At 35.5% G+C, this 22,367-nt stretch overlaps 1 protein-coding gene across 5 annotated transcripts; it reads left to right on the forward strand.

The window, feature by feature from the left end:
• Window positions 1-6,807: 6,807 nt before the first annotated feature.
• LOC142541115 (actin-depolymerizing factor 2-like) lies at window positions 6,808-9,885 on the forward strand. Of its 5 annotated transcripts, XM_075647698.1 has the most exons (4): window positions 6,809-6,977; window positions 8,532-8,633; window positions 9,059-9,299; window positions 9,389-9,885. In XM_075647698.1, exons 2-4 carry the CDS (start codon window positions 8,591-8,593, stop codon window positions 9,537-9,539), a joined length of 435 nt encoding a protein of 144 aa, XP_075503813.1. In that variant the 5' UTR covers window positions 6,809-6,977; window positions 8,532-8,590; the 3' UTR covers window positions 9,540-9,885. The 5 variants fall into 5 exon arrangements, with proteins under 5 accessions (XP_075503815.1, XP_075503813.1, XP_075503816.1 ...); XM_075647700.1 differs by lacking the exon at window positions 8,532-8,633 and having other exon boundaries at window positions 6,808-6,977; window positions 9,034-9,299; XM_075647701.1 differs by lacking the exon at window positions 8,532-8,633 and having other exon boundaries at window positions 6,810-6,977; window positions 9,050-9,299.
• The last annotated feature ends 12,482 nt before the right edge of the window (window positions 9,886-22,367 follow it).

The raw sequence follows: 22,367 nt of genomic DNA on the forward strand, positions 1-22,367 counted from the left end.
CCTCAACATGACATGACATAAAACATTTTTCATGATATAAACATTTTTCATTTTCTTTTTCCTTTTCCTTTGTTGAATTCAGATTGTTAATTGTGACTTTCCTTAAACCTCAAAATTCGATGGATCCATCTATATGAAACCGCAGTACTGGACGGCGGGGGACACCAGCAACACTCTCACCGGTCAACTGGGCCCTGGCCTATCCTCTTTCGAATAGAATATTATCTTCGGGGCTCCCTCTGGGGCCTTTTCTCATAAATGGGCTCCCTCTGGGGACTTTTCCCCTCACGATATTCCATTCTTACCGTTATCCCATATTCGTAATAATGGAAATACGATCGTCGGGCTCCCATTGTGACCGTCACCCTCACGATATCTCCAACATTATCGAATTAGTCACAATTACTTCACTTCCTTCAACGTTTTACATTCACATCACTTTATAAAATCATGCATAACATAACATATTGTTTTTGAAACCAAGCATGCAACATGTCTTTAAAATGTCTTCCTTAAATCATAAAACAATCCCATAGACATTTAAAAATCATAATTTAATCATGAACATTTCATAAACATTTAAAAATAACCATAATATCATAAAAATAGCATTTAGAACACTGCCATGACGTTTACTAATTTTTAGGTGTAAAAAGACCGTTTTACCTCTGAACGTAAAATTTCCCGTTTTTGACATTTTCTTGAATTCATTGACTCTAACATGTTCCAAATAATTATTTAAGCTTACATGAATTTTTCCCTATTTTTATTTAGCTTAAATTGAGGACTTTTAAATTAATATTTAAATAAGACCTATTACTGCGTTTTAATCCCGAATTAAACCAAACCTTAATATAAAATTTCCAAATTAAAAATTTAGACTTATAATAATTATTTAAGCTTAAATATAAATTTTCATAATTTTATAAAGCTTAAAACTAGGCGTTTCAATTAACTCGTTAATTAGTGTTTCGTGCGGCGATTAAATCCCGAATAAATCCAAAACTCGTTATTTTGATCCCAAATTTTAAACATAACATTTTTAAGATTTATTCTACCCTTCCAAGTCATGAGCCACCCACGTCAATCCATGGAATCAATTTTAGCCTTATAATTTTTGAAATTGACACCCTAACGAACCCACCGAGCCATCTCCCAATTTATTCGAGCCACGCCCGAGCCACCTTCAACCAAAACCTAGCCAACTCACCTAGGGAATCTACCGACCAAGCCCAGCCCAAAAAACAATCCCCTAGCTTGCTCAAACTCCCTGGAACCGAGACCAAAAATTCTGCATGCTGTGTGTGTGTGTTCCTTGATGCACTAGGACTCCTAATCCAACTAAGACTCTCCCAGCCGAGCCACCACCGAGCCCACACGACCCTCACCATCCCTGGACCATGCCTAGACTCGACCCAGCCCAGCCCCGCCCCTGGAACCCCAAGCACGAAGCACGTGAATCCAAGGGAACAACCTGCGCGTTCCTCCATCCATCATGCTAACCCCCTTCCAGTCGAGCCAGCGGCTAACCCCTCCACTCCAGCCCCTGTCCCTACCCCTGTCCATGACCCTTGGACCCTGGTGGCCCTACCCAGCTCGCCCTTAGCCCCGCTGCAGCCCCCTTTTTCCCGACCAGTTCCTGCGCGTGGCTTGGGGGAGAGTCCCACTTCACGTGGACTCTTCCCCAGCCCAAGGCTCGCGCCCCAGCCCTCCTAGGACCCTTCCTAGGACCTAACCATGACCCATAGGACCCAACCCCCAGACCTGGTCGAGCCCTATTGCCCCATGCACAACCAACCGAAACTTGCACCTTAAAATTTCAAACAAACCTTCGGCCCCTTATTCTGTTTCTATTCCTTCGGTTTCAGCCTGGTTTTCTTTATTATTTAACATGTTTTTGGCTAAAAACCAACCCATATTAATACCATATCCATGGCAGCCCCTTAAACAAAATAAAAACATGAATTTGGAAGCAAAAATCACAAATAATTCTCATGCATGTACATAGCTACAAAAATAACAATTTGTGTGTCATGTTTTCATTCAAAATATGCTTAAACAATTACTATGTTGTGATAGATGTTTGAAGAAAAGAATATGGAGTGCCTTTGCATATTTTACGCACGAAAAAATGTTGACGACGAAGAACGGGACGAAACCTTTGGCTTGTCTTCCTTAGAACCCCACGAATTTCTCTTCCAAAAAGTTGGGAGTGTAGTGCCGTGTGTGTTGTGAGTTGGGAGAGAGTTTTTCAGAATTAAAAGTGTGACCGTGAGTTTGATGCAAGGTGTAGGGTTTTTGGTGATTAACACTTTTAAATAGCTAAATAATTTGCTAACTAGGCTTAGGCCTATTAAGCCATTAAATTAAGCCCATTAACCTTAATTAGAATTTAATAAAATATTAACAAGGTTTTTGTTTAAATATATTTGTGAATTTATTAGCTGGGTTGCCAAAAAGCTCGTATTTTAATGAAAAACCAACACCGATAAAATTTACGTTCCGGCGTATAAAATCACCTCAAAACCCCATATTTTCAAAAATAAAAAAATTATCACCCTTAATTTAAATAATTAAAAACAATTATTTAATAAAATTTTTTTATAATTTTCAGCCTTCGGTCTCCGTTCCTCGATCGCAACTCGAATAACCTTTAAAAATACATTTTAATGTAACAATGTAGAAAAATATATTTTAAACATGTAAATATGCATAACATGATTAATTAATGCAATTAAAAAATTTAATTAAAATACAACGGAATTTAATAATTGCATGCATGTGGTTTGCGTGGACCTTTAAATTTTCGAGGCGTTACACTGGTAGTTTTTAACCTTCATAGGGGATTGTCCTCCTGAGTTGAATCCTCTGCTGGATCCAGAACTCTGGTTAACTCTTCCCTTAAGTTCAACATAACCCAGACCATAATGTTTCCTTCTGTTCGTCTGATCTACAGTCTTTTCAACTCGAACAGTTGGTACTTCAGGTTCACATACCACACTGGATTTGACAAAGTGAATGAATTTCTCTTTGCCTTTATCCAGTCCTGGTTTAGTACTTGTTTCAGAAGTGCTTTCATTATTGTTGAATCCGAGATCACTCCTGTCACCGGATTGCTTCTGCAATTCTTGCATCTTCTCTAAAGAAACAGAAGACTTGTTCCATGCATTTACAAAAATAGATAGCTTCTGGTTTTCAGATCTCATTGTTTGGTAATCTGCATTCACTCTTTCATTCTCAGTTCTTAACTTACTCATCTCAACTTTTAAATCATTGCAGATGTTCTCTTGCAAGAAAGTGAACTTACTGACTTGATCTTTTAAGTCTTGATTTTCAATCTTACCTTCCTTGAATGATTGAGAAAGTCTTGAGTACTCTTCCACTATGTCATGCAGTGCTTTAATTAACTCAGTTCGTGTTAATTCGTCAGAGTCAAAGTCAAGTACCTCTCCAGATGTCGAGGTTGGTTCAATATTTGCCATGAGACGTTTGATCTCTTCTGCATCACTTTCGCTGGAATGACTTTCTGAGTCAGAAGACTCAGAGCTAGAATCCGCTCATTTAGATTTGCTTTCCTCAGCAATCATTGCTTTGCGGTCTCTTCTGAATTTCTTGTCATTCCTCTTGTATTCCCTTTTCTTCTGGTCATCCTTCTAGGGCTTTGGACAATCAGCAATAAAGTGACCGATCTTTCCACAGTTAAAACACGCCATGTCACCAGGTGGTGAATCCTTCTTAAAGTTCCGGTTAGGGCTTTAGTAGGCTCGGTGATTCTTCTTCATGAATCTCTAGAATTTCTTCACAAAGAGAGACATAGCATCATTGCTGATCTTTTCAGCAGTCTTTTCAGAAGTGCTTTCAATGATGGTAGCAGGTAATGCTTGCAGAACAACTACAGCAGCAGCATCAGCAGCAGCAGCAGCAGTAGTAGTAGCAGCAAGAGCCTTGGTCGGTAGATTTGTTGAGGGCTCTTCTCCGCTTCTCACTTCCAATTCGAACTCATAGGCTTTTAAGTCTGCAAACAAGTCATGTAGCTCCAACTTGTTTATATCTTTAGAGACTTTCATAGCCATTTTTTTAACGTCTCATTCCCTGGGTAAAGCTCTCATCACCTTGAGTGCTATTTCTCTGTTGCCATACTCTTTCCCAAGAGCTGCTAGTTCATTGACCAGGCTACTGAAACGTTCATTAAACTCATTTAGAGTTTCTCCAGCTTTCATTTTGAGATTCTCAAATTTCTGCATTGCAACAGACAGTTTATTCTCCTTCGTCTGCTCATTTCCTTCACAGATTTGGATGAGTTTTCTCAAATCTCTTTAGCAGTAGAACACATTTTGATTTTGCTGAAGGTATTTTTGTCGATGGTTTTGTAAAGAATATCCTTCGTAACATTATCAAGATTGGCTTTTTTTTATCTTCGCCAGTCCATTCACTTCTGTGTTTCTCCATCATCTGAGGTGCTCTCTCAGTAACAGCAACAGCAATGTTAGATTTTAAGATCTTTAAAGGACCATCTGTGATGACAAACCACATGTCATCATCTTGAGCTGCAAGATGAGCTTGCATCCGGATCTTCCAGTCATCAAAGTCTTCTTTTGAGAACATGGGAACCTTGCTGAAGTGCGCCATATCTGTTGTAAATATAGAACAAGAAAAATCTGCTCTGATACCACTTGTTGGGGATCGATATAGAGTTTAGAGGGGGTGAATAAACTCTTTCATTTGACGATCGTTTTTGCAAAGGGTGCTAGAATCCTGTTAGAGATTATTGCTATTCTTGTTTAAGAGTAAGTCCAGCAGATCACAATAAATAGTGCGAAAATGATCAGATAGAGTACGGTGAAACACAATAAAACAGTAGACAGTAGACAATGATTGTTTATGAAAGTTTGAAGGTGAAATCTTTTACGTCTCCCCTTCTTCTATATCCAGAAGGTATCACCAAAAGACTTTGGTTTTTACAGTACAACACTTGTACACACCCACTTCAGCAGGACTTATCCTTCGCTTACTGAAACTCTTAGTTTCTCAACACGATAAAACGAATACAGTAAAGTTCTGGAAAAGACTCTTTTTCAAATTACAAACTCTTCTCAAAGATATAGTAATGTGAATATGATTGTAGAGAGAGTAAGAAACAGTCAGCACAATATGATCTCAAAAAGATCAGATAACTAATGTGAAGCGTGTGCTGCTTTTCTGTATATTGAGCTTTGAAGATGATAAGTAAGTCTGAATGCTCAAATCGACGTTCGTATATATTAGAATGTAAACGTTGTTTCAGTAACGTATAAACGTCGTTGATCTTGTGCATTTATAGAAGCCTTGAATACAACGTCTATAAACAAAACGACTTCTTTGATTTCTGATAGAATCAGCTTTATTACCTAAAAAGGTTCCTGCAAAAAGTTTCAGAACAATCAGCCTTGTTTCATACCACATTTGGTAAAACGTATTAAATGACTTTGTTCAACATTAATGATGCATTTAATACTTGTACTTGGTAAAGTAACGGTAACATTTAATATAAGATCGATATGTTCTGATTCAACAAAAGTCAAGTTCTGCTTCTGTTTTTCTAAGCCGATAAGTACTCGAAGAGTACTGCTTTGTTAAGGCGATAAGAGAACTTCTACTTTTATACTATCTTCTGATTTTACTAACGCGATCTACTGATTTTGACTATTATCACCAAAATTAAATTAAGTCTATCATATTTAATTTACGAAATATGATAACTAAATCAGTTATTATAATTAAACTTCAATTATTCAAGTAAATTCACATATTTATTTAATTAAATAATATTTTTTAAAATTGTAAAATAATTTTCAATATTAATAAATAATGAAATTTAAAATTATTTCATTCATTTAAATAATTTTTTGTTTCGATTTTGTTTTCGACAATATATCTAACAAAATAAAAAAAAATTACCTGTACATGGAAATAGAAAATAAATAGGTTCAAATGTTTACAATCAATATAACTTTATAAAATTTTAATATATTTAATTTAATATTATTTTCTTTATATATGTGTTCATAAATTTTTAAAAATATATTAATATATTAATCATACACAAATTGTATATATATTCAAGTGAATAAAATTCTTCATTTACTATTATATTTAATTTTTGGTTAGAAATCAACTAAAATTATAAAAAATAAATAAATATCAAAATATTAACTTTTAAACAAAATTTTACTTATTAAAAATAATTATTATAATTTTAAATTTATACACAAATAAAATATTAATTTTTTTATGTAGTACTATAAATTTTTATTAAAAATTTTAAGGAATTAATTCTAAATTTCGTGAGGTTTTGTAACGATAAATCGAAAAATTAATTGAAAGATGTTTAGAAATTTCATTTTAAATTATTGTTAATATTGAAAAATATTTTTAAAAAGTTCAAAGAAAAAGAAACACATATAGGAGAGAAATTAAAGTAAATATATAAGTTTATATATTTATTATCAATTAAATGTCCATATAAATATTTAAGTCGAATAGACAATTTTTTAACATTTTATAATTATGTTTCAGGTTTTAATTTGTGTACTTAATATAATTTTATGAAGTCATAAAAATAAATTCATATTTTTAATACCTCTATCTTTTTTATATTTTTAAAACTTAAGTTTGAATTTTATATTAATTTTAAAATTATACATAATTTTTTTATTAAATTTCATTAAACTTTTATAAAAAATATAAAATATTAAATGGAATCTCTCTCTAATTTTTTTTTAAAAAGTCTCAGACCTAATAAAACCTAAAGGATTTGGCTGAATTATCTCGTGTTTCTGTACATATATTCTATTTTCCATGTTGGCAACTGAACTCCACGAGAAATTCTCTCTAAATATCTACCCCAAAACGCTGGGCATCTTTCAGCCCTAAATTCTTTCTTTTCGTTTTCTGGTCGTAAATCCCTCGATCTTCTCCGATTATACATCGCTACAATGGTAATGATTTGTTTAATTTTCTTGTAATTCTATCCTATATTTGTACTGTGTTTTTATTTTTCATTTAGATGATAATTTCCTTAGTCAATTCTCTCTGCTTTCTGTTTGGTTTTGCGATCTTTGTGATGTGCAGAAATGGAAGTCGTAAACCTCAGAATTTGTTGGCGGATGGGTTTATTAGTTCGCTCCTTTTTTAAATTTTTTAAAAAGATTTTTAGATCTGATTTGACAAGCTTCTTTTAGTACACGCTCGAATTTTGCACTTGCTGAAGTTTTTGTAGATCGATCTTGGAATGGCTCAGTAGTATTAGTCTAATGAGTGAAATTAATTTTTTTTTTTGTTGAAATTATGGTTTTAAGTATGAGCACTTTACCCAGGAAATATGAAAGGTTTACATGAACCTTCTTAAGTATGTATAACCGTTCTCAGTCCCTCCACGTGTGAATGATGTCATCTTCTCGACAATCGACAGACTGCCTAAAAACAGCATTCATTTCCAATATTAATTTATTGCTTTCAAATTATCATGTAAGTATATGAATTACTTGTAGCAGTAGTGCTTTGATATCTCTGACGGGGTGACTATAATATTTGTTAGCATTCTTGGTTTCTATGACGAATACTGTGTTAAGTAAAACAATCACTAATGGATAAAGTGTGTGCAACTATAAATTCCGGGACATAGTTATGTTGTGCAAACGTGAATTAAAATGTTTTTTTTTCTAGTTAGATTCTTTTCCGTGTGTTGTTGAACCTAACTGTTAACTAACTTCTCAATACAACGGAGCATATCAACATGTAGAACCACGAGGGTAAGGAAAGCCCATAACAAGTGAAATAAGGAAGGTAACATTGTTTTACATAATTTTCACTAAGAAAATAGTAGTATTTATAGTAGTCAGTGTCTAGGATGGATGTCAATTTTAATAAATGTTGCTCCATACTGATGCCATACACCCGAGGATGCATGTGTTTCAGGTGAATTTTGTGTAGGACTTATTTTTATTTAATTTATTCGATGGTGTAATTTGTAAATAAGGAGGACGCCTCCTGGCGTGGTACAGACCAAATCCTTATTGATACTTGGCAGGATCTCATTAGGAGTAAGACATCCAGGGTGGTGGACTTTCGGCCCTTACAATCCTCTAGTCCTCTCTTTCCACTCAAATTTCTTTTTATGGAGTTTAGCATACTTAAAAATTATTCGGTTGGTGATCGCTAGGAAAATGATTAATCAGCAGGGTTCGTACAGAATTTTTTTAATTGTTCTTGTTCTCATTTCACTTACCTATATGATTTAAGTGTTTTTAAGAATAAATTGGAATTGTTTGACCAGGAAAATCTGCCTTGTGCGGTATGAATCCAAAAGTTTTATTTAATTGACAAAAGATTTCAATTTTTTATCTTTCTTAGCTTGGTTACGGTACACAAATAGTTCTTCCACGGATAATTAAGTTGACTGAGCGAATTCTGTTGGCCCGGCTCCTAGGCGAAAAAATTTAAATTTTTATGCGCCATTTTTTTACTAAATCTCAAATTTTGTTTGAATCCAGTCTTTCGCCTTTTGGTCTTGCCTCCTGTCTTTAGAAATCCTGGATTTCCCCTGTTGTTGATGGACATGGTACATGGCTGTGCAATATGGAGGGGTTCACGTGGTTGTTTCTATATCTTTTACTTTGTCTTTTAACAGATTTTTTGGGACATGACAATGTTGAGTACATGAGGTCACTATGTCTCCACAACTTTTGAATTTTCTTGTATATTTTTATGCAGCCTGCCATCATCTTTAATTGAAATCATAACTGACATTCTTACTGGAATCATGTTTCTCCAACCCGTTTGAACATAGTCAATGGTAACTTTATAGGTTTTTATTTCTTTTTTTGGACCAGTCATCAAAGTAACTTGAAAGAGCCGATCCACATGATCTTTAAATTTTGTGGAAGCCCTACTACTTAATTGCTTTTATAAATACTGCTTTGTAAAATATGTTGATTCTTAAACATGTGAGGTGATTATTTTTTCAGTTAATTGATTTATCTATAAAACATATAGGCTAATGCAGCATCAGGAATGGCAGTTCATGATGACTGCAAACTGAAGTTTATGGAGTTGAAAGCTAAGCGAACCCACCGCTTCGTAGTTTACAAGATTGAGGAGAAGCAGAAGCAGGTAATCGTTGAAAAGCTTGGTGAACCAGCTCAAACGTACGATGACTTCATTGCACACCTTCCTGCTGAAGAGTGCCGATATGCTGTGTATGATTTTGATTATCTGACAGAAGATAATGTCCCAAAGAGCAGAATTTTCTTCATTGCCTGGTAGTTTTTTTTTCATCAGGCACCATATATGTCATTTCCACAATTTCATGCGATAACATTTGCGGGTTTTGTTGATTATATGTTTTAAGGTCTCCCGACACAGCAAAGGTGAGGAGCAAAATGATCTATGCCAGCTCGAAAGACAGGTTCAAGAGGGAATTAGATGGAATCCAGGTAGAGCTTCAAGCCACCGACCCAACTGAGGTGGGTCTTGATGTCTTCAAAAGTCGAGCCAATTAAACACTTCAATCTACAAAAGTGCACAAAAGTACGATCTTACTGCTTTACTCGAGCGAAATGTTAATAGTTTGTGGAACTTGTGGTACTGGCGTAGCTATGATATTGGTGTGTTGAAGTTCTATCTTGTATTTGTGTCTTTATCCCAATCAAATTATGTGGTTTTAAACTGATTTTCCGGTTGTGGAGTCTGTTTTATGAAATCTCTTGGGGCTCGACGAGTATCAGCAGCAGATTGGTTTTCTATTTTTAGGAAATATATTATCGACTTGGATTCCTTCTTATTTCTAACAGAAGGCTGCCATTCCTATTATGAATTATCCCAGGACGAGCGATGCATTTAAGTTCAGTTTTGCTGATTATATCTATTTTCATTTTCGCTGGGTGGCGGGGCTTTTTAGTATTAGCGAGTTTGGATTTTAAAACACTTTTTTTTAAAGTGTTTTTATAATTTGGTGTGTGTTTGGACGGTCTTTTTAGTGCTTCTAAGAATACACAAAACCTGAAATTTGGAGCTTCTCTGAAAAATGCTTTTTATCCATGTACACACACACACACACAAATAATACAACCTTTACTTAAAAAAACATGTTTTGAGAAAACTTTTTCTAAAGCTTCTAAAAAAGTGTGTGTGTGTTTTTTTTATTTGTTTTTGTTTTCCTATGTACACACACATAAATAATACAACTTTTACTTAAAAAACACATAAAAATCAACTTAAAAAATCTGTTTTTTTTTAAAATGCAAAATGCTTTTAAATCTAAAAGGAGAAGGAGCATCATGCTCCTACTCACAAATTACTTTGCAGCATGCCCTCTCTGGTAATTATGTGCACACCCGTATGTATATGATTTTTTTTTATTTTTTTGTGGATAATTTTTGTCTTTTATAAAAAAAATGAGAGATTGTAACAAAATTTAAAATTTTTAAAATAATTTTATGAGTATTTTTTGTAATTATAAAATTAGATGTTAGAATATTTCTATCATCCTAAAGTTTTGGTTATTGAAAAATTAAAGACATCGAGCTGTTACAAGATTCGGTCGCTTGTACTTTATATTTCAGGTTTATCAGACCGCTGGATCAAAGTATGACCGCTCAAGACTTAATATTCCAACCCGCAAAGATCATCTGTCTCCTGACCAGTCCAAAGAAGTTAATATAGGGCACGTGATCAAAAGTTATTATCCAATCATTCTGCACCGGTTAGATAAGAGCAAAACAAGGGATACTTTCAAACTAAAGCAAATCATATAAAATGCATGGCACAGTATCCTACATACCGTTGATGTGACAGAAATGCTTCCTAAAATTTCCCAAGTCAAACAACTTTTCATAAGCTAAATATACTAAAGCTAGAAAAAGCATATGCAGGTTCAAGAATGAAAAACTACCGACGCACTGTATTCCAAGATATTTGAGACTCAAATCTTCTAACTTCAAGATTCTCATCAAGCACACATATTAACTTCATTTATGATCATCAAGGAATCATTTTTGTGCTATTTCGCCAACTCAAGCTGTTACAAGCTAACGTTTGGTTATTGGTTGTGTTGTCTGGTGAATCAAGAGTTTTTAAACAAGCTAGATTTGTAAAATGATAATTAAGAGTAACTTAGACATTATAAGTCTTGGTTGTAGTGGGTATTTACAAGAAGTTGTAAAACCAGAATCTTTTCATGGAATCCTTCCTAAGTGGAAGAAGATGTGACATATGAGTTTTTGTCTTTGAACATCAATAAAATCCTTGTGTTATTTACTTTGAGCATGCGCTTTTCTCACTCCATTTATTTTCCAACCTTGTATATATTGAATATATATCTTATCAATAGCTTAGCTGGACCTTTTCCCCACTTGTTCACTTTTAAGTGGTCCAGCGAAACCAACTGTTCAAGAATACTTTTTGAAGGATCGTTTGCTGAGCATTCTTTCGGATGCTTCAAACAAAATATTCTCCAATGAGCTGCAATAGCTCGTGTTCTAAGAATATTAACACCGATGAGTTAAATCAAGTTTGGTTAAAAACTAAGCGGGAGAAACTCGAAGTAATCCTTCCGTGAACAAGACTGTTATATTAGAAAGCATTTTATCTTATGTAAACTGAATAACCGAAAGAGGACAGATTAGTTTTTGCATTCATCAGTTCAGTTATGATGACAACTGGACTGATGGATACTCTAATTGATCCAAATAGTTTAAAAGCAATAGTTAAACAGTTAAATACACAAGATATGTTTATGGATGTTCGGAGACTTTAACTGCTCCTACGTCACCCCTTCTACCGCCTCGGGTAGGATCCACTAGAAGACTTTGATTTATACAAACACTTATACAAACCCACTCAGCTAGGACTTACCCACTGCCTAAACTGAACTCCTAGACTTAGACTGAAGGCAGCACCTTCTAGTCAACACTTCTTTAATGTCTATGTGAGAAAGACTACATACACAAATTTAACGTATTTGTGCAAGACTGTATTTGAGTGGTGGAGAGTGTTTGTGTGTGTGAGAACTGAACAAGATGTTCTCACACATTGAGGAAAATACGCTTCTTATCTAAGCTGATTTATCTGTGAAGAGTTCCCTCGACTGAGATGAATGCTTCTCTTAAGCTGATATGACTTTGAAGCGTGCCCTTTCTTTTCTCTCTTGTGTTGTGTGTATATTTTGAGTCTTCACTGATCTTCTCTTTATATAGGCGGGAAAACTGATCGTACAGTGAGACTCATTCATTGTATCCTTTGCATCTTGAATTCGTTTCTTGGACTTTGTGTCTCGACTTTTCGACTGCCCTTCTGAAACGCTTTTTCTTTAATACACTGATGCAACGTCCATTATTGTCCTTTGACTGGACAATGGCTTTGTACCTTCACGTACAGCTGGATTCCACTTGAAAGAGTTTGTCTTCATCCATAACTGAAAGATTCTAACTGATACTTCGAATTGGTCAGTTGAACTGATCTTTCAGTTGGGCTGGTGAAATCAGTTGACTCCTCAGTTGAACTGATCTGATTTCACACTCGTTCAGTTGGACTGATCAGCTGGGTTTCTTCATCAGTTGAACACTCCTTCGACTGGCCAGGCTTCTGAGGTTTTCCTGTTGAATCACCTATCAACTGGACAATCAGCTGGACTGCTCAATTGACGTAACCAGTTAGACTGATTCATTTCGTGTGATCAGTTGGGTCTTTAGTTTTGCGATGTAAACATCTCGTGAGTGATCCTAGATGCTGCACACTAAGGTAGATCATTAGTAACACAATTAACAAGTTTTGTTATCATCAAAATCAAGATTGCGAACTTGAAAAGTTCCAACACTCTTTGAACAACATAAATTGTTAAAACAACTCATTTTTACAAAATTATTTTCAAAAGTTTATTAACCCTCTCTAAACTCTATTTTGATCCCAACAAATGATAACAGAGCGAGTTTTTTTACTTGAACTTTGATATTTATACGATTTTCATATGATGCACACCCACTGTGCATTGTGCACACTATGTGAGCATCGATAATATGCACTGATGAAGTGACACTCACTTATTGGATGTGATTAAATATGAAAAAATTGTACATCCAATAGGTGAATGAAAAAATTGGGCTCACATAAGCTTTTACGATGGGTGTGCAACATATCAAACTCAAAAAAAGACTATTACGACTTGAAAATTTGAATGCAGGCACATCTAACCGCTCAAAATTAAGACATGTGTTATGTCATCACGAATAGTCCAATGAAGATCCTAAATGAAAATCCAACAATAATAGTGACTGAAGGTGCTCCACAAATGGTCGAAAAGCACAATGGATCACAAAAGACAAAAAAAAGCCAATCTTGACAATGTGCCCAAAGATATCATTTACAAAACACTAGAGAAAAATATGTTTAGCAAGATTAAAACATAAATAATAAAATCTCATATATTTATCATAAACATTTTAAAATATTATTTAGCACGCGTTATTATTTTTCGGGACAGTGCCAACCCTTTTTGTACTACCCCTGTGTAAAATGATCGTTTTGCACCTTGACCCAAAAATCCTTGATTTCGAATTTTTCTCACTTTTATTGACTCGAGCATATCCCAAATAATTATTTAAGCTTAAATTTGACTTCTGATATTTTTATTTAACGTAAACTCGAGGCTTTCGAATTATTTTCTTAATTACTAAATCGTAAACCGTTTTAATCCCGAATAAATTCCAAACTTAATATTTTTGAAACGTACACTACTCGTTTTCTTAATAAATGCTAGAAATGTTTTTTTTAAACTCTCATAATTTCGGCCGAATTACATACACATGCATAAAATATTTTTGACATCATTTTAAAATTAATTCAACCATCTAACATTTAAAAATTCCAAACGAATAGCTTGAATCATAAAATCGTCACTCGTTTGCAAATCCTAAATTAACAATAAAGATAAAACTAGCAACCTCTCAAAAACATAAATAAACAGTCTTAAAATATCTTTATCATAATCATAAAAATAATAAATCATAAACTAGTGCGGAAAACTAGCACTAGTCCTAGGGTTATGTGCATCTTCAGTCCAGCAAAGTCAACCATCAAGACCTCCATTATCATTATTATCATAATCACCTGCATCAATCACACATAGTGAGTCTAATTTAGACTCAACACACCATAATCCTGATAACAAGTAATACATATACATAATTCATGCAACAATGAAAATACTTGTACGTAAAATAACAATTTCATAAACATGTATAACTTTAAACATTTTCATATCATCATAAACATATCCATATCATAATCAATATATTCATATCCATCATAAACATATACATATTCATATTCGTGTTCGTTGAATTCAGATCGTTGATTGTGACTTTCGTATTCGTATTGGGGGCGATGGATCCATATAATGTAACCACAGTACTGGGCGGCGGGGACATCAACGACACTCTCACCTGTCAACTGAGCCTTGGCCTTACGTATTAACATATCATCGTATTCGTATTAGTCACAATCCATTCACATCCTTCAACATTTCGTATTTTAATAACTTTATAAAATCTTGCATAATAATATCATTTTTCTTTTAAACCAAGCGTGCAACATGTATTTTAAATGTTCATATTAAATCATAAAATCCATAAACATTTAAAATAAACATTTAACATATAAAACAGTATCAGAGCACTGCCATGAAGTTTACTATTTTCTAGGTGTAAAATTACCGTTTTTTCCCTAGACGTTAAAATCCTCGAATTTGACTTTTTCTTAATTCCATTGACTCTAACATATCCCAAATAATTATTTAAGAATAAATCAAATTTACCATAATTTTATTTAGCTTAATGCTAGACTTTTAAATTATTCCATAATTATTCCTTCTTAATGCGTTTTAATCCCGAATTATTTCAAAATATAATATAAAATTCCTAAATTAAAAACTTAGAATTTTTATATTATTTTAGCCATCGTGAACCATGACTCAACCGCCGTGGGCCATGTTTTGAATTTATTCCTAAGAATGAAACCCTAACTCGAGCCACCCTAAACCCTTCGAGCCATCTATACTTTTTACCGAGCCATGCTTGAGTTGGCCTGAGCCAACTTCGAACAAGCCCTCCCCTGGACCCTCGTGTACCTTAGAACCCCTAGGACCTTACCCTAGATCCAACCGGAAGACACAACACCAACTGTATGCATCGACCAAGACTTCCTTCATGACAAGGACTCCTCGAATTTGCCCCTAGGACCTAGCCACTGGACCAAGCCATGAACCAGACCCTTGTGCACCCATGTGCGCTGCTATGTACATTCTCGGATGGAGTCCTAGCTTGCTAGGACTCCTCCCCAGCCCCTTGACTCGAGTCCTAGCGTGGATATGACTACTTCCTTGGCCCCTCACGTGACCCTATCCAACCCTGGTCCCAGCCGTGCTAAGCCATGCAACCAAAGAGCTTGAACCCGAGCCCTTGACATCCCAATGCCGTGAGATGGTTCTAGCTTGAAGTTCCTTGGGTGCAGCATGTTTGGTTGTGTTTTAGGACCCTATAACTCGTGTAGAACATGCCCCTTATCATCCTAACACATGGCAGCCCCTTTAGGTACATATAAAACATGTTTTTGGATAAAAACACAAGCCTTGAAAATCACCTATGATGCATATCCGAAAATATAACATGATGCAACTTGTTTTTCATGAAAAGCACAATTAAATAAATACTATGGTGTGATGGATGAGTAAAGAAAAGAGTATGGCGTGCCTTTGCTTGTTTTACGCACGAAATAATCGTTGACGATTGAAAAACGATGACATGAAGACGATGGCTTGAAAACCTCAATAATATTAGATGCTTTTCCCTTCAAAACCCTTGAAGAATTTTCGAAACTCTCTTGATTTTTGCTTGTGTGTACCGTGAATTTGTTGAGAGAGAATTTGGAGTGTGTAGGGGAGGTGGGCGTGTGATTGTGATGGTGTAGGGTAGGATTTTGTATTTTAAATAGTAATTAAAACACTAACCAAAGCCTTGGCCTATTAAAAAAGTTAATTAGTCCCATTAAGCCCATTAGTGCATTTAAAAATTATTTTGTTTAATAAAGTTTGTGAAATTATTAGTCGGGTTGTCAAAACGTTCATATTTTTGTTGAAAATCCAACATCAATAAAAATTACACCCCGCCGTATAAAATCACCTCTAAACTCCTTATTTTCAAAAATAAGAAAAATCATCAATCATATTTTAAATAATTAAAAACAATTATTTAATAAAAACATTTTCTATTTTTCAGTCCCCGGTCTCCGTTCCTCGATCGCAACTCGAATAACCTTTAAGAATTACATTTTAATGCATGTAAGTAGAAAAACTACTAAAACATCATATAAACATATCACATAATCAATTTAGCAATTAAAATCAATTAATTAACTATTTTTCATATTCCCTAGATTTGCATGCAGTTGGATTACGTCGTTTTAATTTTGGACCATACAATTACTCTTCCCCTTAAATAAAATTTCGTCCTCGAAATTAGAACTTACCGAATAGCTCCGGGTAGCGACTCCTCAAGTCCCTTTCGGTTTCCCAAGTAGCTTCTTCTTCTGAGTGATTCAGCCACTTGACCTTGACCATTGGAATGACTTTGTTTCGGAGTCTTCTTTCTTGCCTTCCCAAGATTTGGACATGTCTTTCTTCATAAGTCATATTTAGAGTTAATTGTAGAGGTTCATGATTTAGCACATGTGATGGATTCGACATGTACTTTCGCAGCATCGAAATATGAAACACATTGTGAACTCCAGAAAGAATCGGTGGCAGTGCCACTCTATAGGCTAGTGTTCCAATCCTCTTCAAAATCTCAAACGGACCTATAAATCTTGGACTAAGCTTATCTTTCTTGCAAAATCGCATAACACCCTTCATAGGTGCTGTTTTCACAAATACATGGTCTCCCACTGCAAACTCTATGTCTCTTCATCTCTTGTCGGCATAACTATTCTGTCGGCTTTGTGCAGTCTTCATTCTCTCTCGAATTTTGACTACTAGCTCGCAATCTCTTCTATCAAATCCGGACCAATCTCTCTTCTTTCACCAACCTCGTCCCAATGAATAGGAGATCTACATTTCCTTTCATAGAGTGCTTCAAAATGAGCCATCCCAATTGATGATTCATAACTATTATTGTAGGTGAACTCCACTAGTGGTAATTTTGGTTCTCAACTTCCTTGGAAATCGATCACACAAGCTCGCAGTAGATCTTCTAAAATTTGAATAACTCTTTCGGACTGACCATCTGTTTGAGGAAGGAATGCTGTACTGAATAATAATTTGTTCCCTATCGCTGCATGCAGACTTTTCCAGAAAGATGACGTAAATCTCGGATCTCTGTCAGAAACAATAGACACAGAAATCCCATGCAGACGTACTATCTCTCAAATATACAGATCAGTATACTGAATCATGGTGAATATCGTCTTGATAGGTAGAAAATGCGCTGATTTCGTAAGACGATCAACTATCACCCATATGGCATTAAATCCCTTGATAGTCCTCGGCAATCCCACAACAGAGTCCATCATAATATTTTTCCATTTCCACTCGGGAATAGGAAGTGGCTTAAACTTCCCCGCTGACCTCTGTTGCTCTACTTTGACTTGTTGACATGTCAAACACTCGGTCACAAAACGCAGAATGTCTCTCTTCATGCCCGGCCACCAATATAATAACTGAAGATATTTGTACATCTTCGTGCTTCCAGGATGAATGGATTATGGTGTGTCATGAGCTTCCTTCATAATGAGATCCATCAAATAGTCGTCACTAGGAACCCATAAACGATCTCGATAACAAACTATACCATCCACCTTAGAATACAACTTCCGGCCCTTGGCTTCATCTCTTGCTCTCCACTTTTGCAATTGCTCATCAATGAACTGTCCCTCACGGATTCTCTCTCTCAAAGTTGACTGTACTGACAACGTGTCAAGATTAGGGGCCTCGCCCCTAGCATACACTGTAAGCTCAAACCGCTGTATCTCGGACTGAAACAGTCTTTGAAGTGATAAATGAGTGATAACTGCTGCTTTTCGACTCAATGCGTCTACCACTACATTAGTTTTTCCCGGATGGTAGCTAAAGTCACAGTCGTAGTCTTTCACTAACTCAAGCCATCTCCGCTGTCGTATATTCAACTCTTTTCGGGTGAAGAAGTACTTCAAACTTTTATGATCGGTGAATATCTTGCACTTCTCCTCAAATAAGTAATGTCTCCAAATATTCAATGCAAAAACTACCGCTGCAAGCTCAAGATCATGAGTGGGGTAGTTTTTCTCATGAACTTTCAACTGTCTCGACGCATAGGCTATAACTCGGTCATTTTGTATCAGAACTACACCCAACCCAAGTTTAGAAGCGTCTGTATAGAGAACATACTCTCCTTGCCCCGATGGCCTAGATAACAGTGGCGCTGATATTAAGGCTTGCTTCAACTTATCAAAACTGTCTTGACACTCGGATCCCCATACAAACTTTGCATTTTTTTTTGTCAAGGCGGTCATGGGTACCGCTATAAATGAGAATCCTTGAATGAACTTGCGATAATAGCCAGCTAGTCCCAAGAATTTGCGAATCTCGGTAACTCTCTTCGGTACTGGTAACTCTCTCACTGCCTCAACTTTACTTGGATCAAATTCAACTTCAACTCCATCGCTAGAAATGATGTGGCCTAAGAAAGCCACTCTATCAAGCCAAAACTCGCACTTGCTGAATTTTGCATATAGCTTCCTATCTTGCAGTACTTGCAGTGCTGTCCTCAAATGACGACTGTGATCCTCTTTCTTCTTCGAATATATCAAAATATCATCAATGAAGACTATAATAAACTGATCCAAATACGGCTGAAATACGCGATTCATGAGATCCATGAAGATCGATGGCGCATTGGTCAACCTGAATGGCATGACCATAAAATCACAATGCCCATATCTAGTCCAAAACGCTGTCTTGTGAACATTCGACTCTTTTACTTTCAACTGATAGTATCCAGAACAAAGATCAATCTTCGAGAATATCGATGCTCCTTGCAACTGATCAAATAAATCTTCAATTCTTTGCAGAGGATACTTATTCTTGATAGTGACTCTATTCAGCTCTCGATAATCAATACAGAGTCGCATACTACCATCTTTCTTCTTCACAAATAATACCGGCGCGCCCCACAGAGAATAACTAGGGAGAATAAAACCCTTGTCTAGAAATTCTTTGATTCGATCTTTTAATTCTTTGATTTCAGTAGGTGCTAGACGATAAGGTGTTTTAGATATAGGTATTGTGCCCGTCATCAACTCAATAGAAAATTCCACCTCACGGTCAGGTGGAATGCCAGAAACGTCCTCGAGAAAGACGCTAGGAAAGTCTCTGACAATATCAACATCCTTCAACTTCTGACTGATAGGAGCATGTGTTGTAGTGACACATGCTAGAAAAGCTTGACATCCACGTCTCATAAGCTTCCTCGCACAAAGACAAGAGATAATGTGCGGCATTTGCTTGTTCATCGCCGCCTCAAAGACAAAAGACTTACCACTAGGCGGTCGAATAGACATTGATCACTGACGGAAATCTATCGAAGCTCCATTTGCTGATAACCAATCCATACGCACTATGATATCAAATTCAGGCATATGGAGTACAATAAGATCTGCCCGAACCACATCTTTAAATAAACGAAGCTGAAGCTCCAGATTGTTCACAATACTAGACGTGATCATTTGGTCACCGAATGGAATAGAAACCTTGAATCCCAATCCCATATCCTCAGGAATAATATTCAGTCGCTTGAAGAAAGTATCGGATATGAAAGAGTGTGTAGCTCCCGAATCTAGCAGTGCATAGGCAGGTACACCTAGAATGAATATCCTCCCTGCGGCGAAAACGTTTTAGATTATTCGTGTTGAAGCTTAAGAAATTTATACCATTTGACCGTTTAATTCTTTGAAATTTGCATTTTAATCCCCAAAAATTTTCGAAAATTGCAAATTGACCCCTTAAATTTTCGGATTTTTCAATTTTGGTCCCTTAATTTTCGTAAATTGCACATTTGGTCCTTAAGTTTTCGGTAATTGCAATTAGGGTCCTGAAATTTTCGGAGATTTCAATTTAGTCCTTAAACATTTGAAAATTACACTTTATCCCCTAGATTTGGGTTAATTGATTGCTGTCCCTACATTTTTTGAAATTTTGCATTTTGGTCCTTAAATTTTCTGATATTTGCAAAATTGCCCCAACAATTTCAGAAATTGCACTATAGACCCTCAAAATTCGAAACTTGCTATAATGCCCTTGATTAGGATTTTTCTTTACTTTTTGGCCATAAAACTTTTTATTTGGAATTATTTCGTCCTTTGCATAAATTAAGGCACAAAATCAATAACAATTCTATGGTTTATAAAATCATATCTTAATTTCCAATTAAGGTAGAGCATGCAACCTAATTGCCACTAGGTAAATCTTGATCCCAATTCAATTCTAATAACCAATTTAACATTTCATGCAATACAGACAATATAAAAATGTTAAATGACTAGGTTACCCGTAAAGAGCGTAGTGTCTGGCTCCTCTTCAGCTTCCTCTGCATGCATAACATATGCTCTCCCCACAGTAGGTGCATTATTATTCGGGCAATCAGCAGCTTTGTGCCCTTCCTCCTTGCATATGAAGCATCTAAAAGATCTCCACATGCATTTTCCATAGTGTAAGCGATTGCACTCCTTGCAAGGTTGCCTATCAGAAGGCTTTGGTGCTCCAGGAAGTGGCGGATTTTGTGGTCCTTGCTTCTTGACTTGACTTTGGGGCTTTTGAGGCCCTTGAGGTATAGGAGGACCCATATATGGCTTCTTGTTTGGCTGATTATGCTGTTGATGTTGTTGTCTCTTGCTCTGCGCCTCAAAATCAATATCTTTCAACTCTTGTTCAGCTTGAAACACATAGGCAGTCGAAGTAGCGTAATCCATAGGACGCATCATCATAACATCACGACGAATAGTAGGTCGTAGGCCATCAAGAAAGTGCCTCATCTTTTCAGCAGCGTCCCTCGTAATCAGGGGTACAAAGTGACAACTCCTATCAAATTTCCTCTCAAACTCAGCAACAGAAGTCTCTCCCTGACGGAGAGTCATAAACTGAAACGTCTGCTACTCGTTTTCTTAAAACGTACTAGAATTTATTTTTTAAAACCTCACGTAGCATTCGGCTGAACCATAAAATATTTTTGACATCATTTTAAAATAAATCAACCAACTATAATTTGAAAACCAAAGGAAATAGTTTGCATCGTAAAATCGTCAAACGTTTTACCTCACAATATTATTTGAAAAGTATAGCCCATACTATAACCTTTCAAAAATCACTCATAAATAAATCGTCATAAAATATCTTTTGGCATAAATCATAATCATAAACTAGTGCGGAAACTAGCGTCGGTCCTCGGGTTATGTGCACATTCAGTCCAGCAAAGTCAACCATCAAGACATCCATAACATTTTTATCATAATCACCTGCATCAATCATACCTAGTGAGTCTAAAGACTCAACACACCATAATCTTGATAACAAGTACTACATATACAAATCACGTACAATAGTGAAAATACTTGTACTTAAAATATCGTTTTCATGAAGATGCATAAACTTTAAACATGCACATTTTCGTAAACATTTTCATGATGCATAAAACTAATAAAAACATTTTCATAATGATGCATCAAATTTAAACATAAACTTTTGTATAAACATTTTCATATAAACATAAACATATTCATATAAACATAAACATAATCATATTCATATCCATATTCATATTCGTATTCATATTCATGTTCGTGTTTGTTGAATTCAGATCGTGATTGTGACTCGTATTCTTAAACGTATTGGGCGATGGATCCATCTACATAAAACCACAGTACTGGGCGACAGAGACATCAGCAACACTCTCACCGGTCAATTGAGTCCATGGCCAACGTATTAACATATCAATGTATTCGTATTCGTATCACGTATTCGTATTCATATTCGTATCAATGAAAACACGATCGTCGGGCTCCCACTGGGACCATAACCCTCACGATATTTTCAACATATTTAGTCACAATCCCTTCACGTCCTTCAACATTTCGTATTTCCACCACTTAATAAAAACATGCATATAATATCGTTTTTCTTTTAAACCAAGCATGCAACATATCTTTTAAATGTCAAAGTTAAATCATAAAAATTCATAAACATTTAAAAATCATAATTTAACATATTAAAATCATAAACATCCATAAAAATTTTACAATAAACATTTTAACAG

The sequence above is a fragment of the Primulina tabacum genome, chromosome 3 (genome assembly GCF_025594145.1).
Source record: "Primulina tabacum isolate GXHZ01 chromosome 3, ASM2559414v2, whole genome shotgun sequence".
Classification (NCBI taxonomy): domain Eukaryota; kingdom Viridiplantae; phylum Streptophyta; class Magnoliopsida; order Lamiales; family Gesneriaceae; genus Primulina; species Primulina tabacum.

What these genes read in the sequence shown, in the direction of transcription:
- LOC142541115 (XM_075647697.1), top strand. Translation starts at nt 8,591, where the DNA reads ATGGACATGGTACATGGCTGTGCAATATGGAGGGGTTCACGTG. An exon ending in AATATGGAGGGGTTCACGTG is followed by an intron (nt 8,634 to 9,049) that starts GTTGTTTCTATA and finishes ATGCAGCATCAG; the next exon opens with GAATGGCAGTTCATGATGAC. An exon ending in AGAATTTTCTTCATTGCCTG is followed by an intron (nt 9,300 to 9,388) that starts GTAGTTTTTTTT and finishes ATATGTTTTAAG; the next exon opens with GTCTCCCGACACAGCAAAGG.